Source organism: Telmatherina bonti (assembly GCF_933228915.1).
Source record: "Telmatherina bonti genome assembly, chromosome: 12".
Classification (NCBI taxonomy): Eukaryota; Metazoa; Chordata; class Actinopteri; order Atheriniformes; family Telmatherinidae; genus Telmatherina; species Telmatherina bonti.
Window position 1 is genome coordinate 15,010,487 of NC_136610.1, and position 25,717 is coordinate 15,036,203.

A 25,717-nucleotide genomic window follows, 5' to 3' on the forward strand; every position below is an offset into this window, starting at 1 on the left:
GATGCCTCATAGATTGCAGAGCCAGACAAGGTACTGGGGCAAATGTTAAGGCCACGGCAAATGAGGGCATAATTAGATAGAGTTTCTGAATATTCAGTGGACTGTAGAAAACAATAATTGGCCTTCACTGACAGAGAATTGTGAAACAATTCTCCAGGGGTGTGAAAAAGTGAACCAAAACACTATTGGTTCAAAAATATAAAGCGATGCCAACATGTGCACATCAAAAATACGACATTTTTACCAAAGCACTATGACAATACCAGTCTTTATTAGGTTTTATTCTCCATGGTACTACAAAGAATAGTGTCATATCTTAGTGAGTAAAAGCACCAAAAGAAACTCAAGTCTTCTGCATAAACTGCTTATGTTATCTTTCCTGTCATGGTTACTGTTACTAATAAATTGCAATTAAAGGCAACAAACGATCTGTTTAAATTAGCTTTTCTTAATGACATAAGGTGGGAAATAATTCTGGTTCTTAAGAGCTCATTCACCTCATCACCAAGAAACAAATAGGCATATAAAGGTTTTCTTGGTCAGTCTCAAGAAATTTGTTGACAACTCCAACTGTAAAGTTCATTTTGCCATCTGGAAACCAGCTGAGTTTGATGTTTGAAATTTTAAGATGGGGAAAATTTCTCATCAACGATCAGATTTTATTGTAGGCTAAGCTTCTTTTTTTAGATTGAGCGTCTGAAATTTTTTAAATAAAGACTGAATGACCCAAACATTCATTCATTCATTCATTTTCTAAACCGCTTAATCCAATTCAGGGTCGCGGGGAAGCTGGAGCCTATCCCAGCTGGCTTTGGGCAACAGGCAGGGTACACCCTGGACAGCTTGCCAGTCCATCGCAGGACCCAAACATCTCATAAGGAAAGCAAAATTGTGGTGTAAATTTCAATCTATAGTACAATCTAAGTGGGTAAAGTTATATTTCACATTATGTGAAATAACAGAAAAATGTCTGCTATTATCTCCAGTTACGATGCAGTCAAGATTTCTGATAGAAAAAAATTCTAAAATGATCAGTTTCCCAAGAAAAAAATGACAGAAACTGTTTTGTCCTGTTAAACATTACAAAAAGCTGTATTTGCATTGTATGAAGAGAAAAAATATTACTGATAATTATATTCACAATAATTAATTGTCAAAACTGACAAGATAAACAGCTCATACACTGCAGGCTTGCTAGGGAAACAGTAACTTAGACCTGAGAGGTCAGAGCTGACTTGAGAGCAAAGGACCAAACGATAGAAAAGAGACTCTGTCAGGGCTTGTGGAAGACACACATGTATTAAAAAGCATCTTCCAACATTTCACACACAGATATTTCTCACACATGAGCTCCTTCCTGAGAAAAACCACAATGAACAGCAGCTGGAGACAAGTTGCAAAACACCTAAACACAGGTCCGTGCCAATGAAGACGCAGATTAGGTAAATTAGCTTTTCTAATTTTTCCACTGCTGAACATTTCAGAATTAGAGCACCGCAGACTGGTGTGAAATTATTGTTTTCTTGTAATTATCATATAAGCCACTCAAACAAATATGATTCAATTTCAGTAAGGACTTGAGTTCTTATACTTGTCCCCTACAAATATAATTCTCTGTGGAATTACAAACACTAGGATAGTTTTAATGGAAAAAATGAACAAACATCTTAATGAAAATGGCCACAAATAAAAGCACATAAGCTTTACAAGCTGGTGATGTCGGATAAAATGTAAACATTTACGGTTGACCTTTTCATTTGCTTTATATGTTTGATCTTTAAAGATAAAAATATTGTCTCTGCAATACCGTAAAATGATACAATGGAGCTGAAACAAGCTTTAATATAATGAACACAAATCTGTTGATCCCATTCTACTTTAACCCGAGGATTCGCATGAAGAATCCATACTGCTCTTTGCAGCAAAACGTTGCAGCCTCGTGTTTTGCTGCAACTGACAACGTTTTTGCATGGCCGCCTGTGTACCAGCACTCAACGCTTCCAACCCCCTCACATCTCAGCTGGTCAGTGCTGTTCTGACCTGCGTGACAGTAACTACATGTATAACCGCTTTACACAGAGCTGGAAGCTGTAGGATTATTTCAGCGTGAGGTCACTGGCAGTCACATTTACATTTTTTCTGTTAGGGAGTAAGCCGACGTTCTTAAGCATGGTGACTAACAATGAGCATGACAGCTGAATGAGCTTATATTTCTGAGCTGCCGAAAGTCAAATAAAGAGAAAAAAAAAAGGATGCCAAGAAAAGATGTTCCTTTACCCTATAGGTCATCCTGTAGAACAGTAAAGGTGAAGACTTTTAACTTCCTGGCAGATCGGAAAAGTACATTCCTTGAAGTTTCACGTCAAATTCAGTTAAATATTGCTGTCATAGTTCTTCCCAAACTTAGTTGAACACATTATCTTCTTCAGTGCTAAGGTCATGGTTGCAACATGTTTTTGTATTTTTGTTTGTTTATTTTAAGTTTTCTGTGTATTCATCAATATGCTCCTTGAACAGCTAGCTTTACTACAGTCACTGTAAGTCATGATGTTACTTTTGCTTATGAACTTTGAAATAATCACTGATAATAAACAAAAAAGGATCTGAATCTGAATTGCGAAGCTATTGCGAAGCTAAACTGGTACTGCAGGTGCCACAGTGTTGCAAGCTAATGTCCACAACCATGAACCATGAAAGAGACATTTCTGTTTGTTAGTAAGTTCATGCGAAAACTGCTGTAGAAGATTTCCTGAAACCTTGTGGACAGTTGGAGCTTGGACTATGGAGGGAAACATTTAAGTTTATTTTCCATCTGTTGGTTAGATTTTGCATCCAATTTGCTTGGTTGCCTAGGTGATGAGGTACAAATGGGCTGATGTGAAAGATGTCCTCCAGCATGTCAGAGGAGAGAATATTGTTTATTTTTATCTTTTAAATATTTCTGTAATATTCTTTTAAATCTGCTAATATATGAAAATTAATTGTGATGTGAAAATAAAGAAACTAAATGTAGAAACAAAATTATCATATTAATTCATATAACCACATAAACAATTACCTGCTGCCGACTTTTGTATAGTTTTAATGTTTTTGCTGTCATTTCTTACTGATTTATTTTTTCTAAATCATATCTCTGCATGAAAAGTTTAATTTTAGATTAGGCTACACACCTTCCTTTCTTCTCCTTCTGATTCAGGTTTTTCAGGAGATGTAGTTAAAAACTGTGCTACCAAGCAGAACAGCTAGAATGCATTGTAGATGTGGCCAGAAGTATATAACTCTCTGTATAAATGCACAGAGCTGCAGCCGACAGACAACTTCACTTCTCAATTTTTAAGTTTTTCTTCAAAATGGAAACTATTGCAGGTATTTATGAGGGTGGTGGATTTTTCAGCGACAGTGTGTTCATGTGTGTTCACATGTGTGCAACTTAGCACACCTGAATGTGAATCTAGGAAAGCTTGCAACTGACGGTGAGTCATCATTGCCATGGTGTTAAGCCTCCCGTTCCCGGGGGAACAGGGTTACCGTCTCTACACCACTGGGGATTTTTATTTTTACATTTGAAAAGCAAAGCGGGGCCCGGCTCACAACAATCCTCCACTGCCTGTTTCTTTTCTTGCTCTCTCTTCCTCCTCCACGACTGAGCTGCATCGCACTAACACACACAAACACAGCCGACACGACTCACACGTCTGCTCATTTCAGAACAGCACATCCTTATCTATGTCCATGAGATATTCAATATGTCTCAGACACCAAAACACAAACCTATGCAGATGAGATGGAAGGGACAATATGACAAACTCAGTAACGGCCTCCGCTTTGTCACTTACTGATGCAACCACATGGCTAAAGGGTTGATCCGGCTTGTGTCGAAAGTCTGTATAATTAAATGCCGAGATGCTAAAGCGTGGCAGTCACTTAATATCAGTCAATAAAAAAAACAAGAGATAGAAGCCTCTTAATGTTTTGTATGGATATATACATACATAAATATACACACGTAATATATATATATATATATATATATATATATATATATATATATATATATATATATATATATATATATAAACGTCCATCAATGATGATTCTTTCTTGAGTATTTAGTGAAAACAAAAGAAAAAAGAGAAGGGAAAGAGGGAGAGAGCTTAGTCATAAACCAGCTGTCCTTTTTGCAGTGGCTATTTCTGGATGTACAGCACTCATAACTAATAATTACCACAAAACTAGATATTACAATTTTGTTCTGTGCTTGGATGAACCAAACTAGATACAACATGTTATTAAGTGTGCGTTGAGGGTTTCTGAAAATAATTTTTTTTCATTTCTCACAGACAAGGTGACTTTTTATTTTTTTATTTTGCCTTCAGTCTTTACATCAAGGTGAGTTATTGTCGCTCCAGCATCATACTAAATACACAGACATGTGATGTATAATAATCTTTTTGTCAAGCTGCCCGCATGAGATTCTTAAAAAATCTTCTTTAAATGTTTCAGCTGTCAAAAATAACAACTTTTTTAGTTTGGCATAGTAGTTTAGCATAATTAGTGAAGAAGAGCTTCACCGTTCTTCACAGTTCTTCATATCATAGCATCATCAGCAGTTGTCAATTAAAAACATTCAGACTTAACTATTTTTAGTACAGCTACATTACAGTTAGAAAAATTCAGAAGTTGTGGTTCGCAAGTAAAAACTTAGAAATTCCTTTTCTTTTGTGAAATGATGAAACGTTTAAGGTGAATCAAAGTGTTATTGGTTTGCACTGATTAGATAAACTGTCAAAGGTTTTCATCATGAGACAATATTTGAACTCAGTCAGACTGAAAATTCAGCCAGATTTTGTGCCAGATTTCTGACATTGAGGAAATGAATTGTAACTTTGACTGATCCAGATATGTTACTGTACACCTCTCACACTTGAGTGACATTTGTTTTTTTTTGGTTTACAAAGTGTGGACATAAGGGGGACTTAAAACCTCTAGTTTTTACTGAAAATCTGTCTCATTTTGTATTGAAGTCGGTGGTACAGTTGGGTGTTTTGCAGATATTGGGAGAGGTCTAGAGTTTGTTTGACCCAGTTGATGAAGTGTTGACCAGGAAATTAACATAATGTGAGAGAAAAAGTTTCATTATCTTTAATAGAGAGCTGATTTAGCCAGATTAACAGGATACCGCTCTATGTAAAAGATAATGCAATTGGAATTTTTAATTTTTATAATGTCTTACAGCAGGACTCTGCGTTATAGCAATGTTATTAATGAACAGATTTCCATGTTTTACATATATTACAGGTTTTGCTCCTCCTTTTTTTTTAAATTTTAACCTTACAAAAGGATCCATTATCATTTAGCATTACTACTATGTGCTTGCCCAAAAGTAGCAGTTTTGTTTGACTCTAACAACACTCAGTAATTTTCCTATTTTTACGAGTGTGGCTTGTACATGCATTTTTATTTTAAAAAGGTGAAACCCACTAAAGAAAGCTATGATGAAATTTTCAGAAAGTGGTTGCCTGTGGTTGAGGGTGATGTTGCATCAATGTTCAGCAATCACATGCAGAGAAAACCCTATTGTTAGAAGAAAGAGACACACCAATTTTCTCTGTGACACAGCTCAGGAGCAGCAGAATGCAGAAATCGTTGACTCAGTGGTACAAATCTTTATAGGAAAAGTCTCACTATCTTACTCAACAAGTTCATGCTTTTTTTTCTGATTTCAGTGAGGTGTTATGAAAACATTTTGGGAAATGCAGGAAATCAATAACTCGACTAAAAGAAGTCATAGCAGGTTAAAGCAATGCGGAAATACCTCAGAACTTTGTCTCTTCTTTTTTCCCCAGCAGAAAATCGTTCCTGGGATGATGAACAGAGCAGTCTGAAGGTGTGAGTTTTTCTCTAAAATATGATGTAAGGTTTTCCTGCACAGCCATCAATAGACTTGTTTTAAGTCGTACTCTGGTTCCAGCATCTGTATTAATGGACATTCATGTCACCTACAGATCGGGTTCCTCTAAAGTACAATGAATGGAGTAGCCGTTGCACACGCGATGGTTAGTTCCACAAGAAATATAAGATAAAATGATCATATATGCTCCAAGTTTGGGCACATCAATTCACATAAAATTACCTTTATAATTTTTTCCTGTTTAATTCACCATTTTTTGTTTTTAGTTTTTTGGGGGTTTTTTTGCGCAAAATCTTAGTGCACTGCTTGTGAGAGTGAAAAATTGAGCTTTTGTAGGATTTTGGACATCGCGGCACTCAATAGCTTAAATAAAATGTTTAAAATACAATCAGCATTATATGTAAAATATTGCAAAAATTACAGTCTGACTGAAATTTACTTATTTAAAGAATGTTTGGCTTCACCTGATAAAATATAGAGAGATTCACAGTTCAACAAGTGAGTTGACTGTGTCGTCCCTGACTTACTGTATCTCTTTGGTCCATCTTCCAGGCAGAAGGAGAGCGTGAGAGTGGCATCCTCCTCAAAAAACTCTGTAGTGAAGGCATCCCACCACAAACTGTCACTTTCCTGTTGGACAAGAAACAGAGTAAAAGGTTAACCAGACTTACATGTTACCTCTGTTTTATAATTGATCTAGTTTATGTGTTTTTATTAGAATGGTAAGAGTTAATTCATCAGAATCTGATGCACCACATATAAGAACGGTGTTTTACCATGGCATGGATTGTCTCTGTTGGATATGAAACTTTTCATTTTCTCTTATATTATCTAAGAACCCAGTGAATATCCTGTACCCAGTTTGTTGCTCTTGTGATATTGTATTTATTTACATAAATTCAATACAGATGTGTCTGATAATACTAAGATGGTGAGAATGTGCAAGCTTTTCCATATACAACAAGACAGAAATTACCTTTTTTTTTTTTTTTTTTACATTTGAATGCTGAAGTGTACCCTTTGTTGTGGTCATGAAAATCAACTAAATAGGATTTATCTAAATCACAGTTTTTGGTTATAAAGTGATTTAGAGATCAAGTAGAAATGTTAAAAAAGAAAAAAATGATATTATAATCCAACATCCCTGAGAATGCAATGCAGGTTGATATAAAGCCAAAGTTGTACCACAACCTTCACTTCTCTTAAGCCTGGGCTCGAGGAGAGCCCTGCCTCCGGCTCCTACAAGTCTAAAGTACAAGCCCAGGTCCAACCGCTTTATAATTTCTGCAAGTCAGAGAATACCTCAATGTTAGCTGGAATAACAATAACTTCTGGGGGATTTCATTTATTTTTTTATTTCATCTTTTTAATGTAAAACAAACAAAAATGTATGTTTGAAACCTTTAATGTTCACATTGAGAATAAAAAAAACAAGAACAGTTCATTGCAGTTTTTCTTTTCTTTTGACAATACCTGTAAAAACCAAATGACAATTAAATGATAAAACTTTTTGCATTGCATACCCAAACTATTTGGTAGAGATACATGCAGCTCGGTAGAAGTGATGCTTTCTGTCATGCTAAGAGTAATATTGGAAAAGTAGTATTAAGTGTGGTAGAATATAAAATTAGAGAAATGCTGGCAGTTTTAGTAGCATCTACAATGTCAGTAACAACAGTAAAATTAGCAACATTCGCAGAACTGAAGGAGATAAACATCAGTTGCACCATTAATTCTTGTAAGCGTAGCAAGCAACAGACGAAGTATCCATCTTCATTCAGCTAGGATAGTGACTTCTCAGCCTTTTCCCCTCCTCCTTTGAAAAACCTCTGATAATATTGGTCGGACATTCCCCTCTCCCCTTTTCCTCCCCCCTCTCCCCTACCGACGTTCAGCTGATGTTAATTTCCTCTGACACGTTATGACAGATCACCACGTTTCCGTCTGTGCTGAGGCTGAGGGATCGCAAGCACTTCCCAGATGTTGACAATTAGCGTTGTCACCATCAAGCAGTGTCAAGCCCAATGAGCAGTGACCGGCGCGCCCCGCAGGTCAGAGTGTCTCATACATGATGAGTCTGATGCAAAGAGGAACACGTGGTGTGGAGAAGCAGAATATAACCCTCATCCAGCTCGTTAATCAACAGATGATCATGAACCAGTGAGGAGGTCTTTCAAATGGCAAACCAATCAAATGGACAGTCGCCAACACAGCGAAGAGAGACTTCAGAAAGAAGTTCTTATTATTTAAGCCTGTTTGATGTTTAGTTCAATTGTTCAGTTTTGAAATAAATGTAAAACTCTTTTGTTATAACATTTGTATTCTATTATTACATCTAGAAAAACTGATTCCCAGTAACTATGTACTAATACACGCGGAAAATATGAGCATAATCCAAACCACTCAATATCCCAATAAGATAATGTTAGCAACTCAAATGCTTCTGCCCGTAATTAATATATCTGTTGACTGATTGTTTAATAATTTGCTTAAAAAAAAACAAAAATATGTTGTAGTGCTCATCAAACTAACTGTTTTTTTCTTAGCAACAGCCCAGTATCCAAACACATTACTAGGTATGTACATTAACTGAGAACAGCAGCAAACGATTGCATCTGTAAGGCTTAAAATAACATTTTTCACTTTGTGCTATTAATTAATTATGAAAACTGTTGATGATTTAATGAAACAGAAAATGAACATTTTAATTAAGTTTTGTAAAAACTGGCTTGGCAAAAAAAATATATAAATCCTCCAAAAGTTTTCCCAAGCAGCTACATTTTGAGCATTAATGAACCAAATTGTCCAGTTTCACCAGCAGTGGCTGCACCAGAATCACCTCTGAAAGGAACTACTGACCTGTAATTGTGGCACTCTCATGAGGTCAGTCGGGGTAATTGTGCAACCCAACCACAGTGCAACAAAACATCACCTACCCTCACTGTAACACTATTATTATTATTATAGAAATTTAGATCTTTGTGTGTATGTTTTAGTCATGTGAATCTTAAAGATGTATTTTATAATCTTTGTCAAGAATGAGATGCCAGCATGGTGCTTCTCATCAGCAGCAAACCATCACCTTAAAATTGCCTGAAAATTAATTGAATTGGAAAATATGGTGCTGAAACACAGCACAGGGCGGCAGTCCACTGGGAATAAATTGCATGAGCTGCTGTGTGTGCCTGTGTGTGTGTGTGTGTGTGTGTGTGTGTGTGTTTGACTGTCTCGCTCTGTGCGAATCAGCAGGTGTGAACAGCCAGCATGTGTGTGGTGTCATGTGAATACATCTTTTTCAGAAAGACAGATAGAGAAGAGTGACACACCAGGACAAAAGAGACAGGGAGGGAAGGAGGCTGACTTTGGTGCTACTCAGCATTCAGACTGAGTTCAACTCATAATCCAGCAGCAGGAGGAGGTGGGCACTCCAGGGATTGACAGTCAAGTGAAGGGAGAAGAACAGGCTCACTACACTCACATAGCTCTTAACAAGCCCATACTCTGCACTCAAGATTAACAGTAGACATATTTTCATTAAGATAAAAATATGCAAATGACAAATCTCACCAGCAAAACAAGTCTGGAACAAAAAAAAAGACACAAATAAAGGGCTGTGTCGATGAAAATTGGTTAAACTGGAAATGTTGCGTAGGTGTTGTGTTAGCTGGTTTTGTGAAGGTTAAAATATGATGCATGTATCCTTCAGCATATTTAAGTGTATAAGTTGAGAGAGAGCAATGGATCTACTGTTTATAAGTATCAGATGATAGGAATCATGATCGTGGTAATTAAAATGTTTCTGGACAACCTTAATTTTATTATAGTGTTGTTCCAAACTTTGATGAGTGTTGAGTAAGAGCGAAAAAGAAAAGTAATCCATCCCAAATAGGAGGACAAGTGGAAAAGTGACGAGACTGTGGAGTATCTTGTTCAGGATCATACTCCAACTACGGATAAGCTGGGTGGAAGTCAGAATTACTGCCACGCAACAAACCATACTGAGGTGGATAATTCTGCATTATTGTGAAACATGTCAGAAAAATGTAGCTTTTGTAAATAATTTGAGTCTTTGTTTGCTGTGAATCGTAAACACTTTGCAGATTGGACCAATGTAGATATTACAGGTCATTTGTGAGATTGTGCTGCTAGATTGCATGAATAATAAAACTGCTGATATTGTAATCAACACATAAAATCTAAATGATGGCTTTGGTTTTTAAACATCCACAATCTTCTCTGGTCAGCAAGGAACTTGTGGTTTGGAGCACAACTAATTCATTTTATTTGGATTAAGACAAGAACCTACGGAGTTTGGTGTTCATAAATATAAGTAATAATAATAAAACAAACAAATCACTTTTGGCTGAGGTGTGGGTTATTAACATTACAGCTTCCTGGTGGTGTAAATCTTTTGCGTTTATAATTTGTAAACATTAATGATCACTTGGAGTCTGCCTCTTGGGCCAGTGTTCTGCAGGTTTTATATTCTGCAACACATGATTTAAATTAAATAGTTCTCCAAACAGGTTGTTAAGTTCTGCTAAATCCTCTTGATGACCAGGTAAATTGAATCGAGGGTGCTACAACAAGGAAGTATATAAAACCTGCAGAATACTGACTCAAGAGAGCAAGACTTGGTATACCGCCCCAGTCCATTTTATAAAAATTTGAATGAATCTTTGTTGCAGCGGGTAGACATGAAAAACCTTCATTCTTTGTTATTTTAAAACACATTTGAATGTGTTCATCTTATTCTCAAAGGAGATCAACAAAAATTAGAGTTACATGTTTTGTAACGATTAAAACCATGTGTACTGTTCCTACAAATGTTATACTCAATCAAATACCCATAATGCAACAGTTTATAATGTGCACAGCAAACCTTTACTTACAGACCCTTCGTCATACCATTGAATTGGCTAAACTATATTCAGATAGTGGAAACACTTATTAAAATAGTTTTATAAAAACCAACACACAGCTCATGTGATGCTTTTGTTGTTTTAAATTAAACAAGTTAAACAGCTCACAAAGCACATTGTTAGCTAATTCCCAAAGGTTTTCCTGACACTCATTTATATTATTCTTGTTTTGATGTTTGTTTCAAAAATGACTCAAATTCTGTTATTTCAGCTTCTTTGGGACCAATACTTTTTCATTTCATTTTTAATTAATTGTCATTGATTTTTTATTTTAAAAAAGAAACATATATTATGATGGAGTAATTCTTGCTATTTTCTGAAACGTTGGAAATTAGAGAATCAATTGTTAAACATAATCAACATGAAAAAAAATAGTTTTTATAGTCTCATAGCCAGTTATTACCTATGAATTAACTCCAACCAACTCCATCAACTTGATTACAGTAAATTGCTTTAACGATATATCAGCTAATTTTGTCTAGAATTAATAAGAGCAACTTTACTCATTTGAACTCCTCATATTTCAGTGTTTTATATGTCCTTCATTAATGTCAATACCATGATAGTATGTTTGTGTTTTACTGTGTGAAAACAGGAATTTTATTTTGGCTGAGTAAAGAATCTTAATTTGAGATGTTTGATATTAAGAAAAATGTAATGTCACTCTCAAATGATGCAATGACAACTTTACTTGCAGTGTTTAAAGAAATACTTCAGCATATGTGTTAAGTTTAAGTGTATTTGTCAAAGCTGCACTTCTGCACCTGTGCATCCCAGCTAGTTGTAGTGCTAGCACAAGTTGCTTTCCTAACTGGAAAACAACTGTTTTAGAAAAAATTATCCTTTTTTTCTTGTGCGAAATCAATGACTTTAATCTAAATTAGTGCATTTTGAATAAAAGTTTAGTTTGATACAAATAGCCCAGGTTTGGTATGAAAATGATTTCCCCTGTTTTGCCACCTGTATCTCACAAATGCTGGAGTTCATTTAGCTTTTCCTTACTGTGCAGAAAATGGTAACCTCTTATCATCCTGGGTTAAACATTGTTTCACTTTTGCATTTCACAAAGACATCTTCAAATAACTTCACTGTTTTTCCTACCGTGCTGTCAACAGACTAAAACCTTTCTAGAAAATAATATCCTCTTCTCTTGCACAATACAGTTCATTTTGGCAGTCAGCTTATATTTAAGTCAGACCTCAAAACTAAATAAAAACAAAAAAATTTAAAAAGGGGCATTTCACAAGGATCATACACAGCAGTGTCTATTGTCTTGTCTCTATTAGCCCTGCTTGGCCCAGCAGGGCTCAACAAGAAATATGTTTTAGTTTGAGGCTCTGTTAAAAAGCCTCCCGCCCAGAAAACAATGTAATCTGAAAATAATCACACATTTCATGCTCGTGAACATTTAGTTTTAGAAATCACAACAATAAAACAAATGGGACTTGATGCTTTTATTCATTTGGTAAATTAAAAATGCATTTAGTAGCACAAGCTAATAAAGCTAAACGTTGTTCTGACTATTTTCATTATATCCACGTAAAGTTACCATTAATTCTCCAGACTGGAAGTTTAAGCCCACTTTTGGCTGGTTTGTCACTAAATTGTGAAACACAGCTGGCTGAGCCTCGGACCTGCCAGTTTTGGGTCTGGATCTAAGGAACAAAGAGAAGCTGGATCAGGTCCACGCCTGGACAACAGTGTTGTCAAGCAGGAAATGTCAGGAGTCTTTGCTTTCATTGTGCTATTGCCAGTAGATGTTATTGCCTATATATATATATATATATATATATATATATATATATATATATATATATATATATATATATATATATATATATATATATATATATACAAATATAAATATATATATGTAGGTACGTATTGCAAAAAACACGTTTACATAAAAAAAAACTGAACCATGACTGCTCTGCCTCGCAATATTTTATCAGCCTTTTTCTTTTTTTTTTATTCTTTCTGCCTCTCTTCATGTCCACCTCCCCCTCACTGCCTGTCTCCCATCCTCCCTGCCACTACCCACTGACAGACAACATCCTGCCTTCATTTACGCCCGTAGACTCTCTGACGAACCACGTGGCATGACGATGTTTGTTGTCAAATGCTACAAATCAGACTGACTCCAAGGGACCCAAAGTGAACTGACATGGTCGCAGCCGTGACGGCCGTCAGCTGATAAGGCTCTATTGATTCAAATGAATCGCGCCCCATCTGAGAGGGATTTATCAATGTGTCAATTGCCCGCTAGCCAACCACAAATCACCGCTGCTGGCCAGACCCAGGGGATTTGCAGGAAATCCAGTGGATTGGAGGGACAGCATGGGGAGGATCCCCCAGTAAACAGCAAAAGAGCTGAGGGTTAAGTTCTCGCTTGAAGAAATATCCATATAGGACCGAGATAGAGTTTCATGAAAACATTTAACAACACCCTTGAGAGTTGCGAGCCCTTATTCTTATATTGCTTAATATACGAACTCTTGCTCATGAATTAGAGGCAAAAAAGCAGATTTCTTTTTCTCTGCATGTCTTTATATCAGCCCAACGTCTATGTTTAACACAAACCATTTCCCAGGAAGCTTTTGTCAGTCAGTATTTTTTTGTTGTTTCCACCAACCCCTTATGGCAGAAAAGCCTCCAAGAGTGTAGGCGTGTCTGGGGCTTGACCTTGGAGAATTACCAATGTCTGAAACCCCATTCAGCTCCTGAATAGTATGCAGTGCAGCTGACTGGTGGGCTAAGAAAGTGTTACTGTTGTAAAGGATTCAAACAGCTTCAGGTTACTGAAGAACCTAACAACTTAACAAAGGCAAAGATTCACTGGATGTGTGGAAATGATCTTTGGAAAGGTAGCATTTATTTTCATTGTATGGTGAAGGCCACTGACAAGCAACACATTTCAAACAGGTTTATGCTTTTTTCTTTCTCTTTTATCCTTTTGGTTGGTAGGCTGGTTTCAAGTGCCTGATTGTGATTTTCTTCATTCTGCAGCTTCTGTAAACACATCACCGGCTAAAGTTATGAATGCACTCACAATCAGAACATGAATTTTAAAAGCGAATGTACGTCCTGTCAGCAATAACCCTAATTTTTTTCTCAGAAAAGGATGATATTAAACACAAATTTTGCTTAGTGATCCAAGAAAAGTTCGATCTCCGAGTGAACCCCTTTAAAGTGTTGAATCTAAGATCAAGAAAAGGAACTCGCCTTGCATAAATAACATCAGTTTAACATTTTAAGATCAAAAACACACTGCTGTTTTGATATTAACACAGCTTTACCCTTTTGGTTCTCGGGTGTGTTGATATAATGCATACATGTTGCTGCATTTAGCCGCCATACAGCCACCTGCCAAGCATTATGCAAATGAAGAGAAATGAATGCAGTGGGAGAAAAGTCATTGCCCTTGAACAGCCACTGCACATTTCACAGCACTGAATGAAGTCAGCGAGCAAATTCTCATGTTTAATTTCATATCAGCCAATTTACTTAGAAATCTTTCCCATTGTCCCTCTCAGTCTTAATGTCAGACACCACGAGCAGGAATCAGAGAACTGATTCAAAGACGTCTTATTGTGTTACAATGTAGGTTCAAGGTCAGGGTTAATATACACAAGTGGCTTGTCTGCTGCTTTGATGCAGGAAATATGAACGAGGAGCCACTTGGACAATGACAACAGATTACATTCAACACTGGTGTCTTTCACCCAGAAGGCTGCAGGGCTGACCCTCAGAGCAGCAATAATATTACTGCTGGAGGAGCACAATGCCGACTTACTAACAGGTTAGATTTTCTGAAGACATCAGCTCAAATTGTAAAAATGAATTACAGCAATGACCAAAACAGATCAGAGCAAAACATAAAACGCAACTTTGTACTTCACAGGTTCCAGTCGCGATTAGCACAATTTGAGAAGACTGTTATTTATTTAGCTTCTTTCCTCTAATTTAGAAACTTTCAGGGGCCAAAAGAACTTAAATTATCCAGTGCTTAACAAGAGACCTAAAATGTTCTCAGTAGTTTTGTGTCTTGTGAATTATCTGGTGCTGGATCACAATTATCTTGCTAAACCTTTTTGTGAATTCCAACCCCTAACTTTGTTTTCCATTGCACAGTTATAAAATGAACAATGCTCTGATGTTGCACATTAGACAAATAAATAAATACATAAATAGATATATAGATATATATATATATAGATAGATAGATAGATACATACATACATACATACATACATAAATGAATAAATAGATAAATAAATAAATAAATTGATAGATAAATAAATACATACATAATTAATTGAATAAATAAATTGATAGATAAATAAATACATACATAATTAATTGAATAAATAAATGAATGAATAAATAAATAAATAAATCTAATTTCTGGTTCACACATAAATGTATGAAGTTTACTGAAACAAAGCAGCTGTGAAATGGTCTCGCCTCAATAGAGACTAGCAAAAATCAGTCAATACTGCCAGAGCACACACAAAACAGTGAACAACTGCAGCAAATATCAATACATATGAAAAACGCTCAAGCAAGAAGATGCATGAATGACAAAGCAGGCAAACAAAATTACACACCGTACTCTTGAGAAATCTGAATCAAAAGGGAAGTGAGGATGCAGGCTCTGCCTTTGACCCACCGACACTTTTCCACCATCTCGCTGGTGATTTTTTTCTGCTGCACTAATTAGACCAGTAAACAATCAACTCAGCACAGTTCCTCCCGCTGCCGAGCAGAGGCTTCATCAATACTGGATTTCATCAGATATTGTTCAGTTACTGAATGCTCTCTCTGACGCTGACTGTTTTTTTTTTTTTTTTGTTGTTGTTGTTGTTGCATTTTCTTCAAACACATCTTCACCTGTTGCTTGTTAAGTTGATGAAACAAATCCCACTGAGATGCTGCACTTTAAAGAAGCACTTCAGGGGGACCAGTGATTAGACCACTTGCTGAGTGACTAAATGGGCAAACATAAAGTTGTTTCAGTTTTGTTTTGTGCCTCAAAAACTGTTGCTGAATAGTTTTATACATAAATATTGATTCGTTGTGTGATAAGAATCACACAACATGAATAAGAAGAGGACAGCAGACAGTGGACTTATTTTCATTTTAATTTATGTCGCCACAAATTGGAGGTTTAAGAGAAAGGGTTTCATGTCTGCTTCAGTGTTTCCTTGTTCCTTCCAGACTGTATTATTTAATTATGTAACACAATAACTTTTGTTTTGCATCTTAGTCTTTCATAGTAATTTGATAGTTTCAAATGTCCCCCCTTTTACAAACTGGCAAACATCTTACAAATGGATTATTATTATTATTTTGCAGTGTGATAGTGTAGAACCCCCCTTCTAATAAGCCATTGGTGTAAATACATCCATTACTTATTTAAGAAAAAGAAAACTATGGTCATATAACCTTGTCAGAGGTCAAAATGTTTTGTTTGAGGATCAGTGTTCAGAATTGGGGATCAGAGATTTGTTTTACTCTCTTACTTAGTGAAACTTCAGCAATGAAGACACTGTGTTATGCACACAGATATGCAGTATAATAAACAAAGTAAATGGAAACCAGTCAGCAGTTAATTATTATTCAGAATAAGTGAGTTCAGTTCATCTAGCAGAAAGACTAGACTGAGTCAAACAGCTGATCAGCAAAATGATGAAACACCCAGAAAGCAGCACAAAGCCGAGTCTGACTGTGTGCAATCCACCTCAGAAACAGTCCTCCTCTCTCTGTTCACTGTATCTGCTGCTGAAAGCACAGCAGGAATTTTTATAAGCTACCCAACATGCAACAATGAAAATCAACCTTAAGAGACTGAAGTAAATCCCTTTTGGAAAGGCAGTTGTTAGGCTGCATGGAAACAAAGAGTAACGTCTTCATCAGATTTAATGAAGGTGCCAAAGATATGTGCAGTGAACAGGGAGCATAAGCGAAACATGCATGTTTCACCTCTTTGGAAAGGAGTCCCATTCGCCAGTAGTTAGGTTTACGTCAGTTTTTCATGAAATTTCATAAGGTATTCTTTCCCAATTTTGGATAAATGGTTATACTATTATAGACTTTTATTCATTTACTCTTTGGGTTAAAATCTTGTTCTATCCATTATTTATAACATTTATACTAGTACAATAAAAAGGCATTCCCATCAACCTATACAATTACTTTAAGTGAATATAGTGATCATTAGCAGGTTAGCAGTCCCCTAGATAACGTGATGGTGCTATTTACCTATAAGTTGCCCAAAGAGCTGCTGCTGATGTCTCATACAAAGCAGTTTTTAAACAAAGTTAATAAAAATATAAGTTTAAGACACAGATAAATTGACACAGACGAACATTGAAATGTCAAGCTTTGTGCTTCAGAATATGAAATAAATTAAATGAAGCACACTTTAATATTCCCAGAGGGAAACTGTAAATTTAGCAAATTGCAATATTCAACTTTCAAAGTGCAAGTTTTCAGTGTGTCACTCAAAGATCGTCAACAGAACACAAAGTGGTTCGGATCCAGGACTTCAGCCTGTGACCTCTTGGATTCAGGACAGGCCCCTTAGAACATGTGGGACAGGGGGAACAACAGGACATAAACTGACTACAGGCGCATTTGTCTTCTATGTTATCTGAGCGACAGTGCAGCCTGGAAGGAACCACGGGAAAAGGCCAGGAAAAAGGTGGGTCTATTGTCCGAGCATCCTGCTGGATGTTACTGACGCTCGTTATTTGACCAGAGATCTTTCTTTTTATTTTGCTCTTAATAAGATTTTCTGGGAACATCCTCTGAGAGCATCTCATACAGTAGAAGATTAATGGAGATTGCTGTGTGAATCAGTAAAACACACACTGAAACAAATCAATTTCAAGTTTGCATAGACTTGATTTAGAATATTATATAATTTAATGGATTTTTTTTTACAGCTTAAATCTTTTTGAAGAATGATAATCTAATTATGAATCTTAGTTGTTATCAAAACTGTCAACCTGATGTACCTTGTCTCTCACCTACTAATGCTTCAATCCTCTAATAGAACAAGTGAGTGAAACAGATGAGTGGATAGTGTTATCATTAGCGTATTATGAATACTTCACATGTAAAGTGGCACATGGAAAACCAGAATAAGCAACAATAATGCAAACTGACTTCTATAATAACAGAGATATTCATTTTTCTTTGGCAATGAAACTGGGTTACTGCGGTTATATCAATGTTGGTTGTCAGAATTTCAATAAATATTTGATTTTTAAAAACTTCAACCAAGGTTTCTGAGGAGAAGGTGAAGTCAATACGTTGTTCCATGTTTTAGGTTTTCCAAGAAGTGAGCAGAAGGATCGGTTCAATAAAGAAATCCAAAATATTATAGATGCTTCAGAGGGCTGTCTAGTTTATAAAGTACATCAAATATGTGTTTGCTTTTTTACGATATTTGAAGGATTTGTTTTCACATTTTGTTTCTAAAATCTGTACTTTTTCGGATTTCGTTCATCATTTAATGCCCGTTTACTGGGTGTGTTTACAGGTTTATCAGGAACAATCATCTTTTCCACTGATTTAAGCTTTGTTTTTAGGCCAATTACATCTTTCCTTTTGTTTGTTTTGCTTTCTTCTGAAGGGAGGTTTGTTAAGTACATGAGGGTACTTAGCGTTGTTCTTGCAGGAGACAGGTACGACATTTGACGGCAGTCAAAGCACTCTCAGTTGGTAAAATCAGAGGGAATTCTAATGAGGGAGGGAATCTAACAGCAGGCTTTTTCACATATTCTTTTTCAAGCTGGGACTGACGCTCCATGTGTGAAAGTACCGACGCTGCATGGGGGAGGTCGAAGCTGATCCACCTCTGAGCTAGCGGGAGAGGCAGACACGGAGACGACACAGGCCCACCTTCTGTATCCTTACACACATCTATCCAGCAAAACAAAGAGGTTGTCACTCAACAGATTCTGTGATGCTGACGCCATGTGTGTGTGGACACGCTCATGCAGGGCAGAGCCACTTCTGTTGCGCTTATGTGAGTCACAAAAGGAACAACACAACATAAAAGACACCATATGACACAACTCACACCTTAAAATCTCAAAGCAAACACTATATTTTCCATGGAGCAACAAGTTATTCATTTGCAGTCAGAATGTAAATAAACTGTAAAACTTAATCATTTTTCTGCTCTGGACAATGTTTATTTGAGGAGGTTTTATCTGTTTTGAAGATTTAATGGCAGAATTAAAAGGAACAAAAACAACTTTGTGAATTTCATCTGACCTTTTAAAGGTTAAGATGTCGTGCTCGCCACCTATTTCACAAACCTGACCTCCCTTAAAAAAAGCCCTATCCGTTTTCCTTTACTTGATGATCCCTGCAGCTGCTTTTATTTTCCTCCTGGAGGGTTTTTCTAGTTAAGTCTGTTACATTTACTGCAAAAAGAGAAATTTATTCATTTTCTTGAGGGGGGAAGAACAAGAACATTCTGGCCCGATTTTTTCATATTTCACTGGGATTTGCGTGGGATAGTGTCTGGGTCTTTATGTGCCTTTGCACGACTTGTACAGATTTCATACTTCCTCCCTAACTCGTCCAGCTATCTTCAAAACTATCCATTCAACCTTATTAAAACTTATTCCCATCATTGCTTCCGCATTCATCTCGTTCCTTTGCATTTCCTACCAATTAAAAAATTGTTCATAGACCCCCCCACACACACATACACATAAAAACTGCCCAGGTTATGTCTTGAACAATCTGCAAGAACTCCCACATCCAGGCAGTGGGAATGAACTGATGTCATTTTGATCTTACCACCTCGAGAACTAGAACACATTTTTTTGTTCTTCCAGACGACGTAACGGCCTTGCAGTTAATTTGTTCTGCTGAGTTACAACAATTATTCAGCCTCTACTGCCGAGCCAACCAGTAATAACTGGTTCCATTATTATTTTTATAATATAACCGCTTGTTCCACTTGAGGTTCGCTGGGAGGCTGGAGCCTATCCCAGCAATCACTGGGCGAGAGGCAGCGTACACCGTGGACAGGTCACCAGTTATCATAATCTATAATAATTATTATAGATTTGCTTCTGCTAATTTTCTAGATAACAAAAGTCCAAATGAACTGCTGCTTTAGCTGCGTTCACCATTATGCCGTTTCACACCCTGGTTACAGTAAATTCTTGGTTAAATCTCTGGATCTACGTCACACAGCATCGTCCCCGTGTGCCTTTTAATTTCATGCAGCATTTAATTTGAGAGACAAAAAGGCATAAACATTGAATTTGAACATCCAGATGTGACAGGCGCTTTGCTCAATTTAATTTGACAAATGTTTGTAAAACCACTAACAAATAAAATGTCTGATCACTGGCTCTAATTTGAAGAAAAAGTAATATGGATGTAAAAAAGGGGGACCTTCGAAAAGCACTGCTCCGTGACCTAAACATACCTGAATATCTCTCACTGTAGTGACTACACAATAATTACTCTGATAGTAACAGACAGTAAATTGAATTTTCAGTCCTCCTTTCTCTATTCAGTGATTTCACACCAAAGAGCAGCTTTCTGAGGAGCAAAATGATAAACAGGCCCAAGGTATTCAGCTCTGACCGAAGCTTTCTGCTGATGAGGTTACTTTGTCCCTCCAAAAACTATCAGCCTGTCTGCTCACCTTTTAGAGGTATTATTCTTTAATTTAGCGAGGCGGACGCTGGCGGGGACTTAATGAAGGAGAGCAGGAGTTAATATGATTCAGTCCTTTCACTGACTGGCAGAATTATGAAAAATATAAAATGTCTTTGTTTTTAATGTGAAAGCTCTCAGCAACGTCTACAAACCCACGAGAGCACATGTCTGTTCCTTGTCAATAAGCCTTGAATCACAACAGCAGCGCACATTCGAGGTTTAAAAAAAAAAGAATACTAATTCTGTTCAGTCAAGCCAAGTAGACAACAAAGTTGTGGACATATTTAGATTCTGTAGTTTGTTTGTTTTTTTTGTATTTTTTCTATATGGTGTTTGGAACAAAACATAAATGCAGAGTAATGTATGTGCAGTATATGTAACTAAAATATAAATCATCTTATTATTAGCTGATTATAATAAATGTTTTGTATGCATCCATAAGCCTAGTTTAAACTGGGATTAACTTTAAAAAAAAAAAAAAAATCAATCTCTAAATGCTGACAACATAAAAAGACATTTCCTATTCAGCAAGCCTGCAGTAATTACATTTAAAGGTTTTCCTCCAATTAAAAAAAAAATTAAAATAAAATAAAAAATAAAAGTCAGTTGTGACACATGGGAAGCTTTGGAGTGATCTCCGCGGTGGCTTGTTTTCCCCGATGGTAGCTAAATCCAGCTGTAATGGTTCAGATAAGGGCAACAAGACGTGTAACACCTTTCTGGTAATTACTCTCAGCCAGTTTTACACACATACACAGCAAAAAGGTGTCTGAGTGGCAAAGCTCTTCTACATTTTAGTGCGTTCTGATGTTCTTGAAACAAGCTGATTTTGAGCGATGCTGTGAGGCTGTTGCAAGAGACAATATGTTATACTAAAAGTGATGCAACCGCTAAACCTGTTGGATGGAAAAAAACATGTCATAGGATCACAGGAAGGAAAAAAAAAAACAGAATTTGTGTTCATATGCACCAATATTTCTGTTTCATGACTACTTCTCCTTTTGCTCTAAGACTAATGGGAACAGATGAAACAATTTGAAGACATTTCGTCGACCAAATAACAGTCAGAATAATCATTAAATGCACTTTGTACTGTTCACAAGTTTCTTGAAGTATTTTCTCACTAATATAAATTTTCTTCTGTGTTCTTGGATTGTTTTTTATCTTTAATCCCGCTATGGGAACCTTGCAGCTCAGCGCCAACTTGACCTCTACACCATAAGCCTATTCATGTCAATCTGGCACGTCGTGCTGATGGGAACAGATCCACTTTGCTACTGACAGAAACAAGGGATTTTTTTCCATAATGAACACTCCAGTTCTTCCAGTTCCACAGTGAAGCCAATGAGTCAGGTCTGCAGGCCCATTTGAATAATGAGAAGGAGACTAACTATGTGCAATAGACACAAGAATCCAATGAAAGGCCTGCCAATCATTGTTACTGATTGCATGTCTATCCGTGGAGGACAAGTGTGACCATCACACCCGCTGTCAGCGGCTGCAGCAGCAGAGAGGCTTCTGAATGCAGCCTTATGGGTATTGTTACACCACCTCCATTAAAATGCTTTTGTTTTCTTCCTGTTTCACCCTCTGTGTTGTAGTTTTACTTACAGTGTTATTCTGTGTCCCCTGCTCTCTGCCGCTGAATATTAATGTCCTCTATGCTAATAGCCCCGCACCAGCTGAGGTCGACCAAGCTCCTCCTCTGAATGTTAATCTGCTACCTCATTTGCATACACTTAAGTGTCAAATTCCCCCACAAATCATCGCCGCTGCCTCCAAATGCTGAGGTCTGCGCCCCTGAAGCAACAGCACAGAAACAATGTGGTCACAGCGTATACATGGCATCAAATCCACACCAAAGCCTGTTTAGATTGCCAGGTCAGAGCAGGTTCACGTTCACCAAAATGAAGGTAATGGGATAGCAGTCAGTCTGCCGCAGAAATACGGCCAGGTAGGTAATAAGTATGAATGGAGAAGGTAATAAGGTTGGGATGGAAGCAGGCCCCGAGTCATCGCAGGAGCATGAACTGCTTTAGCTGCAGCACTGTTATCAGTTCAAAGGTGAGGGCTGATCCTGGACAACACACAGGAACAGTAAAGTTGTTGCTCTTTATTTCTCCTTTTTTCCATGAGAGTGCAGGCAGGTGAAAAGGTTGTTACTAACAAGTCACTGAATAACCAAAACAGAAGTTAAAACAGCTGTTTTAGCATTTATCTCTTATAGAAGATATAATCGTCTGAATGACAATAATTCTGTTATTAAAATAAAAGCGTACAAAAAAAAATGAGGATATATTTTTTTCATTATTAGTTAAGACTTTTTGAATCGTGTAGATGTGTCCTTTTATTTCATTTTATATAATGGCTTATTTTTCAATTGCTGGATCATCTTGAGCACAAAAACCTGATTACTGCTAAAAAGTTGCTCATTCTTGGTCATTCGTAGTTTTCTGCCATCCCAAAATTTATTTCAATCAAATAAATAGTTTTAAGATCGATAAAGCAGGAAAATAAATTTAAACAAAATGTGCAAACAATATTTTATAAAGTTATTAAAGGATTCAGTAAAAAGTGACAAATATATAGCATAAAATGTGGGGAAACAGTTGGCAACGAAATGACATGATTACAAAAGTGCCAGAAAGATTCTAATAAAAGAAAGTGTGAATGAGTTGTCAGGAAGCTAACAGAACTCACTGAGGATAGAGAACTAGTATTTTAAAGTTTTCCTTGTATCTTCTGGCAGGAATAGCATCTAATTTCTCTAAATCATCATCATCATCGATCATATCTACTTTTACTGATACATAGATAGATAGATAGATAGATAGATAGATAGATAGATAGATAGATAGATAGATAGATAGATAGATAGATAGATAGATAGATAGATAGATAGATAGATAGATAGATGACAGCCTCAACTGTTGATCATTTAGTTAGTTGTTAGTTAAGCATAAGTATGATTGCCTTCAACCCATGTGAGAATGAAAACAATTCATCGCTGAGAAAGATATTTACCAGCTATTTTGATTAGAAGTTATTCAACTCCAACAACTGTGGTTGTAGTTTCTCCGTTACATTAATTCGCCTTTCTATTTCAGCTGACTACAAGCAGACAAACATATACAGAGGAACAGAAGTTTACATGTTCACAACCTTTTTCTTGTAAGAGTGTTACTACAGCTGGATAATGTAAGCCAGTTGTTAACTACACATCTACATTACACATTAACCCTCAACAAGACATGATACCCTAAGAAACTTGTTTTGTCTTAAATATATATTTATAGGGTAAGAAATAAACTTACTAATGTAAAACACATTATAAAGTAAACAGTGTAATGCACTTAAGATCGCTAAAACTGCCTCTAATGGCTCCCAAGCAACTAAGGGTGCATTTCTCTGGTTAAGTTCGCTTCCTTCACTTTTAAAATGATTCACACAATAATAAAATCCCCCAAACACTGTCTCCTTACAGCAACACAGAATATAAAGCAGCAAAGCAAAATGTATCTGTCTTTTGCTATTCATTTTTCAGACAGAAGATGATTTAGTTTTTTTTTTGTTTTTGTTTTGTTTTTTGTTTTTTTTTAACCTGTCCTGTCCAGCATCTCAGCATACAGAACAGCAATCTGCGTGCCATATTTTTGCCAGACAGATTTGCTCTGTCAAGGGAGACATCTCATGTATATAGCTGCCCTTGATAATCTGAATATTTTTATTATTATGATAATTATTTTATTTTTTTTGTCCTTTTTTCATTTTGCAATAATCGTCAGTCTTGATATTGCCGAGCTGGACCTGGCAGGGAAAGAGGAAAAAAAGAGGAAATGAAAGGAGGAAAAAGAGAGAGAGAAAAGAAAGGCGTGTCTAAGCGTCTGAATGACAATAATTCTGTTATTAAAATAAAAGCGTACAAAAAAAAATGAGGATATATTTTTTTCATTATTAGTTAAGACTTTTTGAATCGTGTAGATGTGTCCTTTTATTTCATTTTATATAATGGCTTATTTTTCAATTGCTGGATCATCTTGAGCACAAAAACCTGATTACTGCTAAAAAGTTGCTCATTCTTGGTCATTCGTAGTTTTCTGCCATCCCAAAATTTATTTCAATCAAATAAATAGTTTTAAGATCGATAAAGCAGGAAAATAAATTTAAACAAAATGTGCAAACAATATTTTATAAAGTTATTAAAGGATTCAGTAAAAAGTGACAAATATATAGCATAAAATGTGGGGAAACAGTTGGCAACGAAATGACATGATTACAAAAGTGCCAGAAAGATTCTAATAAAAGAAAGTGTGAATGAGTTGTCAGGAAGCTAACAGAACTCACTGAGGATAGAGAACTAGTATTTTAAAGTTTTCCTTGTATCTTCTGGCAGGAATAGCATCTAATTTCTCTAAATCATCATCATCATCGATCATATCTACTTTTACTGATACATAGATAGATAGATAGATAGATAGATAGATAGATAGATAGATAGATAGATAGATAGATAGATAGATGACAGCCTCAACTGTTGATCATTTAGTTAGTTGTTAGTTAAGCATAAGTATGATTGCCTTCAACCCATGTGAGAATGAAAACAATTCATCGCTGAGAAAGATATTTACCAGCTATTTTGATTAGAAGTTATTCAACTCCAACAACTGTGGTTGTAGTTTCTCCGTTACATTAATTCGCCTTTCTATTTCAGCTGACTACAAGCAGACAAACATATACAGAGGAACAGAAGTTTACATGTTCACAACCTTTTTCTTGTAAGAGTGTTACTACAGCTGGATAATGTAAGCCAGTTGTTAACTACACATCTACATTACACATTAACCCTCAACAAGACATGATACCCTAAGAAACTTGTTTTGTCTTAAATATATATTTATAGGGTAAGAAATAAACTTACTAATGTAAAACACATTATAAAGTAAACAGTGTAATGCACTTAAGATCGCTAAAACTGCCTCTAATGGCTCCCAAGCAACTAAGGGTACATTTCTCTGGTTAAGTTCACTTCCTTCACTTTTAAAATGATTCACACAATAATAAAATCCCCCAAACACTGTCTCCTTACAGCAACACAGAATATAAAGCAGCAAAGCAAAATGTATCTGTCTTTTGCTATTCATTTTTCAGACAGAAGATGATTTAGTTTTTTTTTTGTTTTTGTTTTGTT

At 36.3% G+C, this 25,717-nt stretch overlaps 1 protein-coding gene across 1 annotated transcript in view; it reads right to left on the minus strand.

Moving 5' to 3' along the window:
* ldb2a (LIM domain binding 2a) overlaps positions 1 to 25,717 on the minus strand; it is a gene marked incomplete at both ends in the record, with an annotated part of 88,968 nt that overhangs the window by 57,599 nt on the left and 5,652 nt on the right. The window contains one exon of the mRNA XM_079250054.1: positions 6,439 to 6,541. Within this exon, the coding sequence (XP_079106180.1) occupies positions 6,439 to 6,541 (103 nt within the window). The remainder of the gene's footprint in view (positions 1 to 6,438; positions 6,542 to 25,717) is intronic.